The sequence below is a fragment of the Chinchilla lanigera genome, unplaced genomic scaffold (assembly GCF_000276665.1).
Source record: "Chinchilla lanigera isolate Chin_1 unplaced genomic scaffold, ChiLan1.0 scaffold00158, whole genome shotgun sequence".
Lineage (NCBI taxonomy): Eukaryota > Metazoa > Chordata > Mammalia > Rodentia > Chinchillidae > Chinchilla > Chinchilla lanigera.
In genome coordinates, this window is record NW_004955559.1 from 873,859 (window position 1) to 895,593 (window position 21,735).

The 21,735-nt window shown below is 50.5% G+C and overlaps 1 protein-coding gene across 1 annotated transcript; it reads left to right on the forward strand.

The window, feature by feature from the left end:
- Nucleotides 1–14,598: 14,598 nt before the first annotated feature.
- Nucleotides 14,599–20,786, forward strand: Izumo2 (IZUMO family member 2). Its single transcript, XM_013508945.1, has 6 exons — nucleotides 14,599–14,912; nucleotides 14,972–15,087; nucleotides 17,013–17,099; nucleotides 17,332–17,352; nucleotides 18,146–18,226; nucleotides 20,296–20,786. Exons 1-6 carry the CDS (start codon nucleotides 14,716–14,718, stop codon nucleotides 20,619–20,621), a joined length of 828 nt encoding a protein of 275 aa, XP_013364399.1. The 5' UTR covers nucleotides 14,599–14,715; the 3' UTR covers nucleotides 20,622–20,786.
- The last annotated feature ends 949 nt before the right edge of the window (nucleotides 20,787–21,735 follow it).

Below are 21,735 nucleotides of genomic sequence, written 5' to 3' on the forward strand. Positions count from 1 at the left end.
TTTTTTGGTTTTTCTCTGGTACCGGGAACCGAACTCACGACCTTGCGCTTGCCAGGCAGGCGCTTTTGCCGCTGAGCTAAATCCCCAACCCCTAGTATTGGTTTTTTTGAGACAGGGTCTCACTACATAGCCCAGGCTGACCTAGAACTCCTGGTGATCCTCCTGCCTCAGAAACCCAAAAAATAGGGGCTGGGGATTTAGCTCAGCGGCAAAAGTGCCTGCTTGGCAAGCGCAAGGTCGTGAGTTCGGTTCCCGGTACCGGAGAAAAACCAGAAAAACCAAAAAGAAAGAAAGAAAGAAACCCAAAAAATAAAAACAAAAACTGCTGTGCTGAATTTCACAATGCTAGCGCCTCATCCTCATCGTTTATGACGAACACCCCGCCGGTGTTGACTTCCGGACCTTTACGGCGACTCCGGCTCTTGCTACTGGACACGGGGAACAGAAGAAAGAAACGGCGAGTGGAGGAGCCTCTGACATCCCAGGCCAGTTCCTTCCGCCGCGAGGACACTAGAGGGATCCCGCTGTGTCGGGGCGTCTGCCCTCGCCGCTGCGTGTGTTACAGAGCACTTCCAGCACATGGGGAGTGGGAAGGGAAGCGCCCCTGGGGTTCGCGGTGGGACTGAAGGAGCCTCCCTCCTGGGGACTCGCATCTGTGACCTTCGCGGTGCTCCCTGCGCAGGGCAGAGCTACTGGCATTTGGTTGGCAGAGGGCAGGATGCCACTAGCACCCTCCCAGTGCCCAGGCTGAACCCCCACAGCCAAGAGCTCTCTGCTCCAAGCGTCTGGGACTCTGCGGTCCCGCCTGTGAGTGTGTAGACAGCCGTGCGCTGCGGGCCGATCGTGTCACCACACACTGTGCCCTCGAGCTCCAGATTTGTCTACAGTTCCAGTTTTTGTTTTGTTTCGTTTTGTTTTGTTTTTTTGGTTTTGTGAGACAGGGTCTCACTCTGTAGCCCAGGCTGGGCTCTAACTCACAGTGATTCTCCTGCCTCAGCCTCCCAAGTGCTGGGATTTCAGCAGTGTGCCACCATGCGTCTGCACCACTTGCATTTCCTCCTTGTGGTGTGTCCATCCAGATATTTTGCCCATATTTTGATTGGGTTGTTTGTCCTTTTATAACTGAAAGAGGAATGCATGCCTTTTTTATTGGACAAATTTTTAATAGTCAAAATTGTCCCTGACAACATATTTGCTTAATTCATGCAGAAATTTCTCAATTTCCTCTCATTTTGGATTTCTTTCCCTCATCTCTCTGGGTTGCCTGTCTAGCTATCTCTGTAGGCTTTGAGGGTTTGTGCCTTTGGGTAGAAGAGGGAAATTTTTCCCTTAAGGGGAGCAGGTTTAGCTCTAGAATCCTGCTGTCTAATGTGGTAACCACTCATCATGTGAGGCTGCTTAAAATTAAATGAATTAAAATTAGATCAGATTAAATTGGTGTAATCCCAGCACTTGGGAGGCAGAGGCAGGAGGATCATAAGAGCAAGTCCTGTCTTAGCAACTCAGTAAGATCCTGTCTCAGCATAAAAAAATAAAAATGGGCTGGGAGTGGATCTCTATGCAAAGTCCTTGGATTCAAACTCAGTGCAATCTCCAATATGAGAGAGGCAGGCAGGCAGACAGGCAGGAAAATTAGAGGTGAAAATTTCAATTGCTCAGTCTCATTGGCTACATTTCAGTGACCCGCTGTTGCGTGAGGCTGGTGGCTGGCATCTTGGTTGCCTCCCCCTTTCCTTCCCCATGGAAAGTTCTAGAAGTTCCCGGGAAACCAACCTGCACCCGGTGGTCAGGTCTTCCCTGAGGCAGCGCAGGTCTATTATTATGCTAAGCATTTGTCTTTATGCTGGGGGTGAGGAAAAGAAAAAAAATCAAAGAGAGGAGAGAATGGGGGGAAAAAATCTATCCAACCGTGATAATGATAATTGTCTGGCATGCTGTAAGCACTCATTACATTTTTTTAAAAATGTATAACTACCTCTAATGAGCATTTACGGAGTGTCAGGTACTTTCTTGGCTCTCTGACAGACTTTATTTCAGAGAAACAGGGGGAGCAGGATAGACTGTTTCTCATCCAAGCTGCTCCCCCTTAGTGAACAGCATGGTAGGAGGGTTAGGGTTAGGGTTAGGGTTAGGGTTAGGGTTAGGGGGCTGGCCTCCCACTCCAACACCTCTTGGGCCAGCCACTGTGAAGCTATCTCGGAAGTGTGTCAGGCCTCGGTACTAGAAACATTCTCTGTGAACTCTACAGTAGAGCAGTTCCCCTTCTGCAGGACTTTCTTCTTCCCATCTGTGGTGAACTCCTACTCGAACTTCAACACCCTCTTTCAAGAAACCCCTTGACTTCTTCAGACAGCCCCGTGCTCACCGTGTGCTGAACCCCTGCATTTTCTACCTGTCCCTCTTCCTGGTGATGGTGCGACCATCTAGAGGGAAAAAGTTTACTTATCTTGGTCACTACATGTTAAATAGAGTCCAGCAACTCATAGGTACACTTGTTGGAGATGAGTTGGTCAAAGCTAACATCAGGGAACTCTGTGTGCGGAATACTACATTTATAGAGGAGGAACTGGGAGGACAGTGCCATGAACAAGTGGTCAAGGCTGGCATCACCAGTAATGGCGCCTTGCAACCCCAGGGCTCCAGGGCATGAGGAGGACAGGGGGCCACCTCCATGAGGATCCGTAGCCTGAATCTAACCCTAAAAAGAACACCAGGCAAACCCAACTGAAGGTCATTCTGCAGGCTAAGTGGCCCGTACTTCTCAAAAGAGTCAAGGTCACAAAGGTCAAAGAAAGGCTGAGGAGCTGTCAATGGTCAGAGAACACCAGGGGGCCCAGACTCTAATGGCAGAGTGAGATCCCGGAGCAGAGAGGACATGAGGAGGGGTCTTGGTGAACACTGAACAAGTCTGTAGATTAGCTCACAGGAAAGTGACAAGGTTAATTCATGGCTTTGATCCCCTCAAGCACTGGGGTGAACCTAGGGCATTTGTACTGACTGAGCTACAGCCCCAGCACTGCCCTCCTTTTTTTGTGAGACTGGGTCTTGCTAAGTCATCAAGTTGCTAGTCTGGGCTCAAATTTGCAATCCTCCTGCCTCAGCCTCCCAGAGTTCTGGGGTTACAGATGTGCATCACCATACTTGGCTGGTGCTGATCGTATTTAAAGTGTCAACATAGGTAAAGCATATATAGGAACTCTTTGCTCTATTTTTGCAGCTGTTTCATGTGGTCTGAAATGATTTCAAAGGGAAAAGTTATAAGAAAATTATCCACATGTGAAGAAACCTTCAGTCCCTCTCAGATCAGAAGGTTCTGACTCTGCAGGGTTGGGGTGGGCTGCTGTTGCCTCTCACAGACCATATCTCGAGCATCAAGGAAGGACTCTCTGCAATCAGTCCCCTACATTCAAATCCCTCCTGTTGAAAGACCTTGGGTGGGGGCTGGGGATTTAGCTCAGCAGCACAGCGCCTGCCTGGCAAGCGCAAGGTCGTGAGTTCGATTCCTGATTCCAGAAGAAAAACAAAAACAAAACAAACAAAAAAAGAAAGACCTTGGGTGGTTTTGCTTTGCTTTCTGGATACATCTGGAACTGAGAAGGGGGAGAACGCATGAGTTATGTGACCTGGGGATACAGCATCCTGCAACACTGAATGCCACAATCCCATGAAATAAAACTGCACTTGCAGAAGCCTCAGTGTGTGCTGCCTACATGCCAGGCTGTTCCCTTCACCTGAACACCCATCCCCACCTCCACCGGAAGTTCACCTATCAGTGCGCAAGGCTGCCATAATCAGGTACCATGGACTAGGTGCCTTAAGTGTGACATATTTCTCGTCTCACAGTTATAGAGGCTAGAAGGTTGAAAGTGCAACTGGGGGACCGGGGATACAGCTCAGCAGCACAGCGCCTGCCTCACAAGCGTGAGGTCATGAGTTCGATTCCTGGTACAAAAAAAAAACCAAAAAAAAAAAAACCAAAAAAATCAGAAAGAACACCAGTTATATTGCAGTGAGGGCCCATTCTGATTCCCTTGTCTTAGAATTGATCACCTGGACAGGTCCTAGTTCCAAATAAGATTACATCACTGTACCAGGGATTAGGAATTCAGTCTCTTTGGGAGGAGGGGCATTGTTCAACCCCATTAATACCATCTGTCAAGGCTCAACTCCTGATTCCTCCTTAAAGTGTCTCTGATTGCTTGGGCCTTGCCAATCTCTTCACGGGATCTCCATAGCCTCCCTCTCTAGACCAGAGATCTATCTAAGTATTTTTGTCTGTGTTTTGTAATTATCCTAGGATATGAGCACGCTGAGGACAGGCCCATGCCTTAGACACTCTTTCTCTCTCTGTCTGTCACTACAGTGCTTTGGTACAAAGAAAGTGCTCACTATGTTTTCAATTCTTCTTTTTTTTGGTGGGAGGGTACCAGGAATTGAACTCAGGACCTTGCACTTGCCAGGCAGGTGCTTGTGCCGCTGAGCTATATTCTCGGCCGCTATGTTTTCAGAATTACTTAATGTATTCATTCGTCATTTATTGAGCACCAACGAAGAACAAGCGGGGCGCTGGTCCTCAGGGACATAGTAGAGTGGACAGGCCAGATAACACCCCTTGCCCTCGTGGATTTTACCACCCAGTGAGGAGAGAAAGACAATAAGCAAGATGGGTAGGTCAGGTGGTGACACATACTACAATTTGGCCGCCATAAAATAGGGCTACAAACTGGGAGGCTTAGAACAATAGAAATTTATTGTCTCAGAGTTCTGGAGGCTGAAATCTGACATGAAGGTGTCAGCAGGGCTACACTCCTCTGCGACCTGTAGGAGAGAACCCTTTGTTGCCTCTTCCAGCTTCTGGTGGCTGCGGGCAACCACTGTCACACCACAGCCTGTAGCAACACCGCTGCAGTCTCTGCCTTCTCTGTCACACCGCCTTGTCCCCATGTGTCTGCGTCCTCCCGTGACATTCTCTTTTAAATAAAGGCTCCAGTTGTACTAGGTTCAGGGCCCACCCCGCTCTTGTATGACCTCATTTGAACTAATTACAACTTCAGTGACCCTATTTCCAGATAAGGCTGGAAAGAAATCAAAGTAACCAAAGTCTACACTTTCTAAAGAGAGGCCTGAGGTTGTGAGCACTTTCCCTCACACCTGCTAAAGGTTAAACCACAGACTGTCCCAGCGGACTCGGATAAACAACTGAAGTCAACAACACCCCCTTCAACACCTTTCAGCCCGGAGTAGCCTCCTTACGTAACCCATCAAAATTGGCTTCAATTTAAGATTTCTGTCTAGCTCATGAATTGCTTCCAAAAACAACCTTTCTGTAGAAATCCCCTATTAAAAAGCAAACAGGGCCGGGGATGTAGCTCAGCGGCGTAAGTGCTTGCCTGGCAAGCCTGAGGTCATGAGTTCAATTCCCGGTACCAAAAAATAAAAATAAAAAGCAAACAAACGAAATATCTCTCCTGAGCTGGCTTTGTGGGAGGCCATTCAGGGCTGTCCTGACTCAATGTCCCTGAACTACAATTTTTTTTTTTTTCTTCTGTCCTGGGGATTGAACCCAGGGCCTTCCCCCTGAGCTACATCCCCAGCCTAAAGGTTAGGATGTCAACACTTTCTGGGGGGACACACAGCTCACCCACTTACACACATGGAGGTAAAACCTGAAGCGGAGGTGAGGACCAGGAAATGGTAGGGTGAAAGGCTGCGCTCTCCGGCGGGTGGCCTGGGAAGGCCTCTGGGCAGGGGACGCATGAGTCACAGCCCCAGGGCGGCTCCTTAACGAAGCCTCCCTAGGAGTGGCAAACCTGGGTTTCACTGCCAGCCATTTAAGACACTTCCCCTGGCGCGGCTGAGGTATTTAAATTGTTTATTTTTCCCTGTTCATTTCCTGGTTTGAAAGTGGTGAGATTAAGCCGGAGTCATTGAGGGGAGAACCCGAGAATGTTTGCGAATGCTTCCGCCGTGTCTAATTCACTAAATCAGCAGCTCTGAGAAGCCTCCACAGCTGCGAGGCCCAGAAGCCACCTGAGCCCAGCTCCGGGGAGTCTGGGGGCCTCTGCCAGCGCTCAGATGGTCCCAGCCAACGCCCTGCAGCCTTGATTTAGAATCTCAGGTGCGCACAAAGAGGAGCCTACGTCACAATGGGCAGATCAGCCGATTCCCACGACCTGAGCCTCCGCGGAGGCCAGAACCCAACCTAAAAGGCCGAACAGCCTCTCCCGGCAAGGGTCACTGCAATCCTGACTTCTGATACCACAGATTAGCTTTTCCTCGTCTCATGTCTCATTACACGTCGGCACCCTCCAGTCTGGCTTCTTTCACTTCGAGCAGGTTCCACCCTGATGGTTTAGTCTCATTGTTGTAAGGCAGGGCCAGGGAACCACAGCCTGGGGGCCAGATCCATCTGCTGCCTATGTGTGGGAATAAAGTTTTATTGGAACACAGGGCACCCATTCGTTCACTGCTGCCTAAGCCTATGTGCTACAATGGCGGCAGAGACCACATGGCCCAGAAAGGTGAAAATATTTACCATCTGGCACTCAGCAGAAAAAGCTTATCCGGCCTTGCTGGATGGCATTCCATTCCACAAATATGATACCGTCATTTGTTGTCCCTTCCACAATAGATATTTTCACAGTTTGGGTTATTTTATCACGGACTACAAACATTCTATATGGGGTTGCCAAATCCTTTCTGTAAAGTGCCAGGTAGTAAATATTTTAGACTAGAAGATTACATAAAATCTTGGTCACATAATATTATTTTTCTTTCTTACAACTCTTCAAAAGTAGAAAAACCACTCCACAGCCATAGTTGCCTGTAATCCCAGGACTCAGGAAGCTGAGGCAGGAGGATGACAGCAAGTTTGAAGCCAGCATAGGCTGCTACATAGTAAGTTCCAGGCCAGCCTGAACTACACAGTGAGACCCTGCCTCAAAAAAAGTATAGAAACCATTCTTGTCCGTGCACCATATAACTACAGGGTACAAATAGATTTGGCCTCAGATACAGAGTTGGCTGATCTTTGCTTTAGTGCATGGGGTTCGGTGAACACACATGAACTATTGTCGGTTCCAGGGATGTTCACTTGTTATAACAAATGTTTCGTCATTCCCTTTTACTCTAAGAAATGACGTTTATGAGAATACAGCCTATGTACATGCACAATTTTTTAAATTAATATGAAACAAAGGAGAAATACATAGTTTATAACAAAATATGAATTCCAATGTCTAAATGTTGACAAATTGTGATAGACTATTCACAAATATTTAGTTTTTTCTCCCTTTGAACACATAACATTGCACTTCCTGTCATGTGACTTGAGTGGGCCAATGAAACAAGAGTAGGAATCTGTGTCCTTTCTCGGAAGAAGTAAGCAATTATTTCCTTTCCTCTGCTCAGTAAGTAGCAGCAAGACTCAAGTTTCATCCACCTGGGTGTCACAGGCAAGACTGTGAGGTGCTCTGGGGGGCCCTCAGCTGGCTGTGGGCATTAGCATGAGAAAGAAGCCTTTCTTTGTGTTTGATGTCATTGGGATTTGGGTGTGTTTGTTACTCAGCACAACCCATCTCATTCTGACTGCTGCAGCAGATCAGCAATTCTCGCTGTCATGTCCCTCAGGGAACACTTGGCAAGGTCTGAAGGTGACTGTGATTGTCATGACGGTGGGAAGCTCTCCTGGCACCTAAAGGGCAGAAGCCGAAATGCTGCCCAATGTCCCACAGTACACAGGACAGCAGCCCACAAGGAAGACTCCGCCGGCCCCAAATGGCACCAGGGCCAAGGCTGAGCAACTGTGCCAGAGCCTCATTCCTGACACATCAGCAGCTTCAGAAGCTTGGCAGAAATAAACAATCTCAGGCCCCACCCGAAACTTGCAAATCCTTGCTGCCTCTGAGACACATGCCCAGAGAATTTGTGCGCACGTTAAAGTGTGAGAATCACTGACCTAGATCATGCAGCAGCCAGGGTTTGCATGGCTGTTACAACTGTCACAGAAGTGACAGGTGCAAGGCAGCCTGACTTGGGGACTTAGGTGACCGACCGCAATACCACACAGCGGGCTTGGCTGGCAGGGGTGGGAGTGTCTCCCCCCTTGGGCCTTCAGATTGAGCTACCTCCCCAGCCCTTTTTACTTTGAGACAGAGTTGTTGAGTTGGTAAGTTGCCCAGGTTGGGCTAGAACTCGCGATCCTCCTTCCTCAGGCTTGCGCCCCTCCGGCGGTCAGCTCTTGAAGGCGGCCCCGCAGGGGGACGCAATATTCTTTCAACGCGGCGGCGGCAGCGCCAGGGACAAGCAATAGGAACTCAGGCGGAGCCATAAATACTCTGTGCTATGTGCAAAACGTTCGTCTTTTCTGTGGATTTGTCTACTTTTCTTCCTGTGATTTGTCCGGGTGGTGTAACCCACAGTCACGTCCGTAACTCTGAAGTGTGCAGAATAATGCATTTTCACAAAGTGAGCACAACCCCGGGGCCACCACCCAGACCCAGCTGCGGGACGCGCCCAGCCCGCCCCAAGGGCCCTCCCGAAGCCCCGCCCGGAAGCCCCGCCCCCAGAAAGCCCCGCCCCAGAAAGCCACGCCCCCAGAAAGCCCCGCCCATCAAGTCTCAGCGCCGCAGGCCTGCTGTCGGTTTCTAGACCTGCAGGCTCGTGGAGGACAGGGACGACGCGCCTGGTGCTGCTTTGCGACTGTCTGCTTCCGTTCTGCAAAATACCTTTGAGAGTCACTCACCGTGTCACGTGTCTCAGGGGCTCATCCTATGGGACCACTGGATATTCTGCCTCATGGAACCGCCCAGCCTATGTGGAGGCTGTCAGTGGACATTTGCCCGGTCTCCAGTTAAGACTACCATGCATGAGGCTGCTACAAAGATTCTTTGCCCTCTGTTAGTCCTTTCTTCAAAAAAAATTAAATCTAGCAACTCCACTGGACCCAGCTATTCCCCTTGCAGCTATCACCCTGAGAGAATTAAAGACATCATATCACAGTGATCCATGCACACCCACGTTTACAGCAGCACAGCTCATAATAGCCAGAACTTGGAAGCAGCGTATACATCTATCAACTGATAAACGGATAAGGGAAATGTGCTCTTTACACACAGTGAAGTATTACTCTGCCATAAAAAGGATGAACTTGAGTCACTTGCAGGAAAATGGATGCACCTTGAGACCATAAAGCTCAGTGACATAAGCCAGACATGCACGCTTAAATATCACATGGCTTCTTATACGAGAAACAAGAATTATAAATAGTTTAAAGAACAAAATAAAAGGCAGTTCACTGGAAACAGGGAGGTAAGACCTTTTGCAAATGGGAAGGGGATCTAGAGGTGGAGGGAGAAGGCGGGGATGGGAGGGGAAGGTAAGAGGATTACGAAGGGACACGTACACGTACTGACTCCCCAAGATGAAAGTGTTCATTGTATATTGCGAGCAAGTACTAAATAGTAAACAAATAAATAAAAGACTCTGGCAAGGTCTTTTTGTGAACATAAGTTTTCATTTCTCCAGGGCCCATCCTAGGAGCACATCGTGGGTGATTAGGGAGGTACGTGCCTCTCTTTTCAAGAAACTGCCACATTACATTCAAAGCGGCTGTACTACAGGCCTCCCCTCCTGCAGTGGGCAGCCCCTTGCTCCCCATCCTTGCCAACCCTTGGAATTGGCAGTGGTTTTTCTTGTAGCCCCTTTGAAAGAAATGATAGTTTATCAACTCCGTAAAAGCTGTGATGGTGTTTGAAGTCACCCCTGACCTTTTTTTTTTTTTTTTTTTCTTTGAACCAGGATTGAACTCAGGACCTTGCACTTGCCAGGCAGGCACTGTGCCACTGAACCATATCCCTGGCCTTCCCCTGACCGTTGTTAAACCCAGCACCATCTCCTCAGAATGACTTCCCAAGTGGCACACTTGACTGTCACTTTTAACAGCCAAAATGCATCCAGGCATTGTGGTGAACACCTGTAATCCCAGCATTCTGGAAGGCTGAGGCAGGAGGATCACAAGCCAAGCCAAGCCTCGCAACTCAATGCCTTAGTGAGACCCTGCATGAAAATAAAAACATAAAAATAGATCCCAAGACTAAAATGAAAGAAAAAAAAAGCCAAATCCTGCAACTGCAAAACCACACCTAAGACCTCACCGCATCAACCACTTACTATATACTTTGTAGATTTTTTTTTTCTTTTGAGGTTGAGATCATGACCTCCTGTCTCAGAGGACAGACAGTAATTAGCTTCCAAACGCTGCATGATGCTGTAAATCTTTCCTTTTCTTTCTTAATCATCGCTGTGCCATGAAATTCCAGGCAGAGCGCTGTTAGTGCAGAAGGTCCACAATTTCCCACAGGCTGTACAGTGGTATGTGATAGAAATATCCCTCTTGCCAGACACCCGGAGCCTGTTTCTATGGGTAAACTGCCCCTTGTAGAGACTCCCATGATATTTGTAGGCATACAAAGCCTATAAAAAATAGTTGTTTCTCTTCCATTGTTTTTTTTTTTGTTTTTTGTTTTTTGTTTTTCTGGTACCAGGAATCGAATTCACGACCTTGCCCTTGCCAGGCAGGCACTGTGCCACTGAGCTAAATCCCCAGCCCCTCTTCCATTGTTTTTTAACAAGGTCTTGCTCTGTAGCCCAGGCTGGCCTCAAATGCACAGCCATTCTCCCAGCCTTTGTCTTCAATTCTGACACAGGGGTTGGCAAACTATGGTCCACGGGCAGCTGCCTGTTTTATGACATAGAGCTTTGTTGGAGATACGTGGTAGCACAGGTCTGTAATCCCAGCGCTCTGGGAGGCTGAGGCAGGAGGATCACATGTTTGAGCCTAGCCTGGGAAACTTAGGGACTTAGTGAGACTCCATCTCAAAGTAAAAAATAAAAAAGGCTGAGGATGTAGCTCAGTGCAAAGCCCCTGGGTTCCATCCCCAGTAACACAATCAGTCGGTCAATATTAAAAAAATAAAATACAGTTCAATTGGTGCACATCTGCAGTCTTTCATTGACACGTGGCCTACGGCAGCTGCAGGACCAGGACAGCGCTGGCCAGGGATACAGACACCGGTGTGCAAAGCCAGAATACTGACTATCGGAGAAACCGAACCTAAAACCTTTGTCCAAGGTCACATTTCGGGAGAGTCTGTTGCTCCGAAACAAAGACTGAGGTGGGGCTGGGAGTAAGCCGGGGAACAGGGACAGGACAGAGCGACAGAGACCCAGAGAAAGGGGACAGACAAAAAGCGAAACCAAATGATCCTGAGTCCGCAGAACCCGTGGGACACTGAGATCGGCCGTAGCAGCTGCTGTCGCACCCCAGCCCAGGCACAAGCGGTGGACAGCACCTGTAGGGCCCTAAGCAGGTGGGTGACACGGGACAGGCAGCTGGGTGTGAGTCTGCCTCCCCTTGGCTGTGAGCACCCCTGACCTGGGACTCGGCTCTCTAGTGAGAGGCTGTGGGTACTTGGGGACACCTGGGCCGTCTCCAGCTGGGGCTCACGGCCAGGGGCGCAGCTGTGCACACACCTGTCATGTGTCCCAGTGACCAAGAACCTGTTCGCATGTGCAGAGGCCTTGTGTGCCCACCGTCAGCTCTCCTGGCCCCGGCCGAGTGGATTTCCAGGTGGCTGTCGCTGTCTATCCTCCCTGACTCAGCGCCTGAGGTGTGGCGGGGCAGGGGCTGGGCGGTGGGAAACTCTTCTCTGCCGGTGCTGTCGCCTCCTCTAACTCCCCGTCCTCTCCTGGGCTGGTCACCAAGTCCTCCCGCCCCCCCCCCGGGTGTCATTCATCAGGGCTTTGCGGAGGGAAGCCTTTCTCCCAATCTGTGACCTGTGCCACTTGGCACGAGCCACTTGGCCTCTTCAGGCCTCAGTCAAGTGGGGATTTCAATATTTAAAAGTAGCACGCAGGTTCAGGGCAGGAAGGCAATAAACACATTCCTGTGAATTGCTTTACAAGGTTCATGGAACCCCGGAAATCCTCCAGAAATAGAAATGTTACAGCAGCAAGCACAACTTTTTATAGTCAGAAACTCAGTCCAGGCGTGGTGGCGCACGCCTGTCGTCCCACCACTTGGGAGGCTGAGGCAGGAGGATCACCATGAGGACCAGGCCAGCCTGAGCTACACACATAGTGAGTTCAAGGTCAGCCTAAACCTCATAGAAAGACCCTGGCCTCAGCCTCCCAAGTGTTGTGATTACAGGTATGAGGCTCCACACCTGGCAAGAGGGAACTTCTCCGACTGGCTCATCTTTTCTCTGAGCCACCCTGCGCCATAAAGCATAAGTTATCTGAATTCTCAGTTCCCCAAACTCACAGGGGGCTCCATAGTGGCCACAAGAACCACCCACAAATACATCACCTCAGTCTGTGTGGGCACAGGAAGGCCTGTTCTCACTCTGTGCACCTAGGTGTGACTGTGTGACCCAGCTGGGTCAATGAGCAGCTGTCAGCTGTGGGCAGAAGTGGGTAAGGTGACTGTGAAGTTCACATCCCCCCTCTGCCAGAGTCCTGGCTGACCATGCCCATGGCCCATGGGAGGATGTGTTTCAGTCAGTTTGCTACTGGGGCTGTTTGTTACAGCAGCAGAGCCCAGCCCATGCTGACTGATACATGCATCATTCCTGTGCTCTCGGCCTGCCAGACTCCAGGTCCCATGTCCACAGCCAAATAGCTTGTTTTCTTTTTTCTTGTCCCACTGCTCCAAGGGGCTCCTCACTCCCTTCCATTTTTAATAATCTCAGATGTAGTGATTTATCAAATCAGAATCTTCACAAAATTTACAAAATAGATAGCATTTATTATTTATTAATTACTTAATTTTTTGTTTTTTGGAGACAGGGTCTTACTATGTGGTTCAGGCTGTCCTTGAACTCACAGCAGTCCTCCCGCCTCAGCCTCCCAGGCGCCAGGATTACAAGCTTATGCCACCATGCCTGGCCGCCCATGGTATTGTATAACAAGACTCATTCTGATTCTGTGGTGTTTCCCTCAGAGCTGTCCTGTCACCAGGTGGACCACGTTCCCCTCTATCACTGCCTCCACAACCACGGTCACGTTCCCTCCTTGTGCTGGCCACCCATTATTATGGGCAACACCATGACGTCTCTGGGTCCAGTGGCAGCCTTGCTGGGGCACAAAATCAGACCACACTTCACCCGACTACCCTTCATCACACTGCCCATCAGCGGGGCTGCCGAGGAACCAAACCGGTACCCCATGCTGCCTGTGTCTTCCCGCCTCGAATCGGGGCCTGATCTCCGAAGCTGAGGGTCCTGCACCCCGTTCCCCAGGACTGGACACAGCTCCTCTTAGAGACTCGGGGCCACCGGGGCCAGAGTGGGGACGAGAAAAGGATGAGCAAGCAGTATCTCAGGCTCTCCTCTCAAATATGGTCCCCGACTCATACTGTGTAATAATAATAACAGTAATCCTACAGTAGCCATGCTATTGCCCCTAGGGATCCTGGGAAAAGCAAGCGTAGGCGGCCCAGGCCAAGGCCATTCCCGGGTGTGAGCACCCCCTTGCGGTGCAAGGGCCCCATTACACCCCAAGGCATATTGTCCACCATTGACTCCCCCTAACGGAGTCACGCCTAAGTCAACTCAAAAGATAGGTTAGGAATCCTTTGCATGCCAGGCCAGCGAGGCCCAATCAAAATATAGTGGGGTTGTGGGTACAGTGGAGCACACCTGTAACCCCAGCTACTCGGGAGGCTGAGGCAAGAGGATCGCATGTTTGAGTTCCACCTGAGCAAATTAACAAGACCCAGTCTCAAAATAAAAAATTTTAAAAGGGCTAGGGATGGAGCTCAGTATGAAGGCTCTGGATTCAGTCCTCAGTACCAAGAAAAAGACAAAAACAAAGAGGCGGGGACTAGGGGTGCAGCTCAGCGGAAGGGCACTTGCCTGGCATGCTTTGACCCTGGGCTGCATGCCCAGCACAGCAGACCAAAGCAAAACAAACTGAAAAACCCCACAGGCCCCTCCAGCAGGCTTCCAGCAGCTGGCGAGGTCGGTCATGATTTTATTTCCTAATCCGTTTCTTGGGTTTGATATTCCCCTGCCCCTCCCATCCCTGCTAGACTGAACCCCAAGTCCAAGGACCAGGTGCCCCGCACTGAACAGGTGCTCTCGAGACACCTGTTGGTCAGGTGACCGCGTCCTCCGTGTGGCCGTGGACCCTGGCTGCTCCCCTCAGCGCTGTGTCTGGTGCCTACCACAGGCCTGGGACATAGTATGGGCTCAGTAAACGCTTGCAGAACTGATGAACGTAAGTGCCCAAGGGACAGACACCTGTTTTTCTCAGCTGTAGCTGGCTGGGAGGCCGTCCAACAGCACCCAGTACCTAGTAGGTGTTTAATAAGGGTCCTGAGAAAATGAATTTGCAAAGAATTAGTAAATTCCCACAACCGTGTGTGGTGGCGACGCCTGTAATCCCAGCACTTGGGAGGCTGAGGCAGGAGGATCGTTGCAAGTTTAAGACCAACCTGGACTACAAAGTGAGCTCAAGGCCAGGCTGAACTGCATAGCGAGATCCGGTCTCCAAAAGAAAAAAAAAAAAAAAAAAAAATTCCCAGAGGGCGGGGCGGAAATGTGTTCCCTGGCTCCCAAAGCCACGCCCCATGCGCGTAGTAGGTGCTCAGCAGAGGGGCGCGCCGCCCTTCGGTGATGTCACAGTGTCCCTCCCTGACGTCACAAAGGCCCGGCCATGCCTCTAACGTTGGTGGCCTTGATGCTCTGGGGCCTGAGCGCCCCCGGAGGCTGGGGCTGCCTGCATTGCGACCGCTCGGTGCGCGCCGCGCTCGTACCCGCGCACTTCCACCCGCAGCGGCTGCAGGCGCGCGCGCAGGCCCTGCTGCGGGCCATGGAGGGGCGGTTCTTCCGCGACTTCGCGCTGGGCGCCTCGTGGGCGCGGCGGGTGCGCAGGGAGAGGCAGGGCCCGCCTGGAGGAGGGGCGCGACGAGGGAGGGGTCGCCTGCTCCCCTGTCCTGCTCTCTCGCCCCAGAGGTGGATCACCTGGGAGGCGTGGCGTCCTTTCTAAAGAACCGAACGGCGCACTTACTGGCGAGCTCTCGGACAGGTAGGGAAGGCCCTTCCCCAGCGCTGGCTCTCTGCTTTCTTGGGGAACCCTGGCTGGAACAGCCGAATAAAAGCAAACCCGCGCCTGGCCGCTCCTGGGTGGCTGGCACCTTAGTTAGACAAGTCTAAGCAATTTATAGAGGCGGGCACAGCGGCGACGTGCGCTTTAGAGAGGGGGAAAAGCGGAGGCTCAGAGAGGTGGGGTGACCTGGCCAAAGTCACATGGCGGGAAGGACGGAGCTGAGGCGGAAATTAGGCCAGTTAATAACCTAAGTGTCCCCGAAGTGTTCAAATGAAAGGAAGAGTCGCAAGTCTCCATTTAAATCAGAAGCTAGAGCCAGGCACGGTGGCGCACCCCTGTAATCCCAGCATTCAGAAGGCCGAGGCAGGAAGATCACCACAAGTCTGAGGCCACCCTGGGCTACATAGTGAGTTCAAGGCCAGCCAGCACTATATAGTGAGGCTCTATCTCAAAAAAACAAAAACAAAACAAAACAAATCCATCAATCAAAATCCAAAAATGGCTAAGCTCAGTGAAAAAGGCATGTCAGATGCTAATACGGGGACAGCAGGGCCTGAGCCATGTTCAGAATGTGAAGGAAAAGTTCCTTTTGTGGCACTAGGAAATTAAACCCAGGACCTTCACACTGAGCTGCATCCCCACCCTTTCTTTACTTTTTTTTTTCTTTTTTTTTGTGGGTAATGGGAATCAAACTCAGGACCTTGCACTTGCCAGGTGCTGCTGAGCTGTACCCTCAACCCCTACTTTTTATCTTGAGACAAGATCTTGCTAAATCACCACGTTGCTCAGACTGGGCTCAAACTTGCAACCTGCTGGGATTACAGGCATGGACCACTGTGCTAGCTAGGAAAAGCTCTTTTTTTGTGTGTGTGTGTGTGTGTGTTTTTTCCGGTACCAGGAATCGAACTCACGATGTTGCGCTTGCCAGGCAGGCGCTGTGCCGCTGAGCTAAATCCCCAGCCCCCCTTGAAGGAAATGAAAAGTGCTGCCCCAGAGAGCTCAGGAGTGAGAGGGAACAGAAAGAGCTTAATCTTGACAAAGTCTTGGTGTCTGGATAGATCAGTGCAGCCACAAAACTATCTTAAGGCAAAGCCTCCTCCAGAGCAAGGTCTTCCTCGACTCAATTCTGTGATGGCTGAGAGAGGGGAGGAAACTGCAGAAGAAAAGCCTGCTCCCAGTACTTACTTGGGAGGCTGAGACAGGAGGGTCATTGAGAGTTCTGAATTACATAGCAAGACCCTGTCTCAAAGAAACTAACTAAATAAAATAATAACATTTCAAAATGCCATCAATATCAAAATATTTATACTGTTTTCGTACTATCTTTGAAATCTAGTGTGTGTTTTTTCTTTTAGAGACAGGGTCTCATTATGTAGTTCAGCCTGGCCTTGTACACACTATGTAGCCCAGGCTGGCTTCCAACTCTCAGCAATCCTCCTGCCTCAGCCTCCTGAATGCTGGGATTATGGACACACACCACCACATCCAGCTCTAAAATCCCGTGTACCTTTTTACCTGGAGCACATCTCACCTCTGCCTAGCTCAACCCAAGCACCCAAAGACCTCTTGTGCCTAGAGACCACCATGTGGGCGGTGCTGGCCTAGGTGCTACATAAAGCCAAGAAGCTGGGTTGACATCATGAAAGAATGAGCAGAGACAGAGAAAAGAACTGAGTAGAGATCAAGTTTACTTGAAAGATAACGAAACCAAGGCCAAGGGAGAGGGGCTTAGTCTGGGGCTTCAATGGATCACAAGGCTTTGGATTTTAATGAAGGACCTCAACCTGTATCTACCCAGGAGATGTTGAGTCAAAGCTGACTTTCCTCCTGGTAAAGGAAGAGAACTTTATACCTTGCTTGCCGGGGGGATAAAGCCCCCAACAAGGATCTCTTCCTCTCTCCAGATGGGCCTCTGCTGGAAGAACTGGTGATCTTTAGGGAGGAAGTGATCAAGGAATTCAAGAAAGTTTTAAGATCCTATGAATTAAAAGGTGTGGCACAGCTGTCCACCAGGCCCCCTCCTTTCCTTCCCCGTTGCTCCCTTCCTGCCATTTTTGCCTCCCAGATTTCTTCCTCCCCACCCCCGTGACTCAGCCGCCATCTCTCCCCAATATTCCTATTTCTCCTTCCCGGAAGTCATTCTCACCGTCTCCCCGCCCCTTCCCAATTAAATTCTGAAATTGCTATCCCCACTTCGTTCACCTCCACCCTTTTTTCTTGCACCCTGCGATCCCAAAACCTGCCGTGAGTCCTGGATTTGTTGTCTGTCCCTCCCTTATCTGCCTTCTTACACTTTGGTACCCCAACCTCCCTACTATCACACATCCCCCAGGCCCTATGAAAATGCTTGCGACCTGCAAAACAGCACCTTTGGATACTGGATAGGATAGGGTAATGTATTGTGTCAGATAAATCCCCCACATCTGGGTGCTTTAGCACAATAAATGTTTGCTTTTCTCTCTCACCTAAAAGAATCCAGTGACTCTTCCAAACAGGGAGTCTGGGATCCCCCTGGCCCCACACCATACCTTCAAAGCTTGCTTCAGAAGGAGAAAAAGAATAGGGACTCACACTGGAAGTTATATGGCCAAGCTTGGAAGTGAGGCATCCACTATGGTCACTCTCCATTGGCTAGAATTAGGTCACATGGTTCAATTTGTTGCAAGTGAGGCTGGGAAATGTAGTCTTCCTGTGTGTACAGGAAGAGGAACCAGATAAGCAGGCATCATACCAGTCTCTCTCTAGTGGCTCAAAAATGGGAAAAGTACAAACTCAGCATTAATACATGTTTAATTAAATGTCTACAAGTGAAATGTTAGGTTAACAGGAGTACTACTCAGTTTAATTCTGCCATAATTATACAAAAGTTATTTTCCATGTGAACGGTCAGTACCCTGTGTCCCACCTACTCAGCCATGCTTTGGGTCCTCCATACTGCAGAAGAACCAGGGACCCGTCTCCTCCTGCCCTTCCTTCCCACCCCTTGCCACTTCTCTGGCTCAGCCCTCGTCCTGCTTCTCCCTTCCCCCTTGTTTAGACTTGCTCAAAGAAGAAGTCTTGGACTGCTTGAGTTGCCAGAAAATCAGCCCCAAATGTATCAAAGAAAAGTACTGCTTCGGTAAGCTTCGGGGGAGGGGACAAGAGGGGACGGGTGTCTGAGGGGTGGAGACAGCCTTGTTCCAATGGACATGGGTTTGAGTGGCCTTGAATTCCACCCTTGCCATTTGGCTACCGTGTGGCCCAGAGGTAGCTCCCACATTCTGAAATCCTCTGTCACCTCTGTTAAGTGGGAGGAACCTGCTGGAGTTTAACAACGCCCCTAGCAAAGAGTTTATTCCTAGCCATTGCCATTTCTAGGAAGCCCAGGAAGATGTGTAAATGCATGCGTTCATTCATTCTTTCATGAACTACACATGCACACATGCGCATATCCTCCTGGTAGAGAGAATAACCCAATGAGTCCATGTTTATCCACCCAGGTTAATACAGTAGTCACACTGGACCACTGCACGTGCTGTCCCTTCCCTCTGTCACACCTTTGCCCTCCCACATTTCCTTCGGATCTCAGTCACCTGTCAGCGAGGCCTCTCTGATCACAGTCTGTAAAGAGGCACTTTGCACCAAACTGTGTTCACGGTCTTCCATCTCGGCCTAACCTCTTTTATTCACAGACGCCATGCAATTTCCCTAGCTCATAGCGTGTGCCTCTAGAAATAAGGGCATATTCTTACATAACCACAGTGCCACTCCCACATCCGACAAGCCTAGTGACGGTTCTGCAATAGCAAAAAATTTTAAGTTCCTCCGTCAACTTCCCTGACTGTCAATAGAACATTTTTCAGAGCTGATTTGCACAAATCAGGGTTCAGTAAGAGGCCTCCCTGGATTGATTAGTTGTTTGAGTTTTCTATTTGTTTATTTATTTATGTATTATATGTATGTATGTATGTATTCTGGAGTCAGGGTCTCACTATGTAGTCCAGGCTGCCCTTGAACTGTATGTAGCCTAGGCTGGGCGTGACCTCATAGCACTCCTCCTGCCTCAGCCTCCCGAGTGCTGGGATCACAGGTGTGCGCCACCACACCTGGCTTTCACTTTAGTTTTAAATCGAAGTTTTTCCTTCCATTTTTCCCTTCCGGGACACTGGCTAGTTGAAAGGCAGCAGTATGTCCTAAAGAGTGTCCTGTTTTCAGACTCATCTATCTCCTTGGGATGGTTTAATAAGAAATATTTTGAGCACCCAATAGTGCCCTGACCTGGGGGTCAGCAGAATGGGTGACAGGTTTCTAATGGATCACATTTTAATGGGGCGAGGGGCTGGGCGAGGTGCCTCACCTTGGCCTACCGAATGCACAGCTGGTGACTCCTTGTATGAAGGCCGCCCTGTGAGTTGCAGGATGTTTAGTACTGTGCCTGGCTTTGACCCATCGTTGAGAACCACTGGGTTCGACCATAATAGGCTAGACCCGGACAGCTAAATCAACACATTCCAGAGAGCAAAAGGTACCCTAGGAAAACAGGACCCAACGACTTAATAGACAATGTGGGGGCAGCGGTTGACGTAGTTACATTGAAGAGTGCAGGTGCGAGCTCCCTCTCTGAAGAGATGACCTTTGAGATCTGCAGGACACCAGCGACAGGAACAGTGTGACTGACAAAAGGAACAGCACTGCAAAGATCTAACATGAGGAAGCAAAAAAGAGGAGAAGCGGTGTGGCCAGGGTAGAGTGAATGAACGGAGAGCGAATGGGTGAAGAAGAGCAGTGGGGCAGCTACAGGCTGAGCCAGGGCACAGGGAACAGATCGATCGCTGAGGGCCAGGAGGGCCTTGGGCTTTTATTCGGAGCTGGGAGCCTTGGGGCTGCCTGACGCCAAGAGCAGCAGAGACCTGAGCTTTTGGTGTGTTGCTGGCGCCCTCTGGAGGCTGTGTGGGGAAGTGTAGCGAGTACTACAGGGATTCCCTTGAGAAAAGCGGCGGCCAGGGCTGGACCAAGTCGGTCGCTACAGAGGTGAACTAGGTTGGGCTTGTGGCCAGGACGCTTTGCCGGTAGAAGGAAAGCGCTGGGGACGGAGGAGGGTGGAAGATGCAGGATGCAACTCCCGTGGTTCCCTTCGGGGTGAGTGTGTGAGGGGCGCGAGGTTAAGGAGGGGTGGTGACGACCCGGCTGTCCCTCCTCCTGCCCCAGTGGACAGGCAGCCCCGCGTGAGCCTGGATTTCGGGATGATCAGCAAATGCCTGCAAACCCAGCCCCTGGTGGGCATCTGCATGGGTGTTTCTGGCTGTCTTTTTCTTCTGGGTCATCCTGATCACGTGAGTCATTTTTGCCCCTTCCTAACCCCCTCAGTGCCTCCTGGGTCCCCTGAAAAATGGCAGATGGGTCACTGCATTCCTTCCTTGTCACTCCATGGCCTCCTCCTCCTCCTCCTCCTCCTTTCTCTCTGTCTGTCTCTCTGTCCCGTCTTTCTCATCTGTCGCTGTTTTTCTCATCTCCTCTTCCCCCCACCCAAGTGACTTCCCAAGACCCTCAGCAATTTTCCCTTTGTTGCTCACTTCCATAAAAATACTAGAAATTAGAGTTTGTAAAAGTGTCGGCGTAAAAACAACCATCACTGGGGGCTGGGGATTTAGCTTAGCGGCACAGCGCCTGCCTGGCAAGCACAAGGTCGTGAGTTTGATTCCCGGTACCGGAAAAAAAAAAAAAAGAAAGAAAGAAAGAAAGAAAAAAACCAGCTGTCATTGAAGTCTGTCCTCATGTTTATAGATTCTTCGCCCTTCCCTCTCCCACTCGGAGGGTTTCTCTCTGCCTCTGGCTGCTTCTGGCCGCTCAGCGCCTTGCCCAGCCCCTTTCCTCCCCTCTCTGTGTTTTTCCCAGTCTCCCTGCCTCCCCCTGTCACATCGGCCCCCTTTCCCTCAGACTCCGGTTTGTCCAGGTTAAGAGAGGGGATCACCCCACCCCCTCTCTCGGTGACAGAGCACCGAATCAGTGGTCACACTTAGCGCTTGGCACAAGCTGAGCGCGCGCTGGGTGTCAGCTCTTCCCATGAGCTCTTCCGGTTGTATCTTCCGCCTCTCTTCCGCCTCTGACTGCCCCTCTATTTCTTTGTCCCTGCACAATTGTTTCCTAGGGCTGCTGCAACCACCGACCACATCTGAGTGGCTAAAAGCAACAGAAATTTATTCTCTGAGTTCTGGAGTCCAAAGTCAGGGGGCTGGCAGGCTTGGTTCCTCCGCGGGCCCTGAGGGTGAACGCACTCCCCGCTCGCCTGCGAGCTGCCGGCCGCTGCTGGCGTCCTTAGGCTTCAGCCCTGACTCCCGCAGTTTCTGCTCTGCCTTCACACTGCTCTTCCCTCCGAGCCTGTGTCCCCGAGCTCCCTCTCCTGTCTCTTAGAAAGACAGCAGGCTTTGGATGTATGCTAAGTCTAAGTTCAAGATGATTTTGTCTCACCTTAATGCAGTTGCGTCTGCAAAGACCGTGTTTGCAGATTCACCGGTACTGGAGTTGGGACTCGGATGTAGTAATTGGAAGGCACACGGTTTACCCCGCTACACTTGCTTCTCTGCGTTTCAGACTTCCTTATCTCCGTCCCTCTGTTCCCACAGTGTACGCTCACTCCGAGTCCCAGCT

What these genes read in the sequence shown, in the direction of transcription:
- Izumo2 (XM_013508945.1), top strand. Translation starts at nt 14,716, where the DNA reads ATGCCTCTAACGTTGGTGGCCTTGATGCTCTGGGGCCTGAGCGCCCCC. An exon ending in GACTTCGCGCTGGGCGCCTC is followed by an intron (nt 14,913 to 14,971) that starts GTGGGCGCGGCG and finishes GGGCGCGACGAG; the next exon opens with GGAGGGGTCGCCTGCTCCCC. An exon ending in ACTGGCGAGCTCTCGGACAG is followed by an intron (nt 15,088 to 17,012) that starts GTAGGGAAGGCC and finishes TCCTCTCTCCAG; the next exon opens with ATGGGCCTCTGCTGGAAGAA.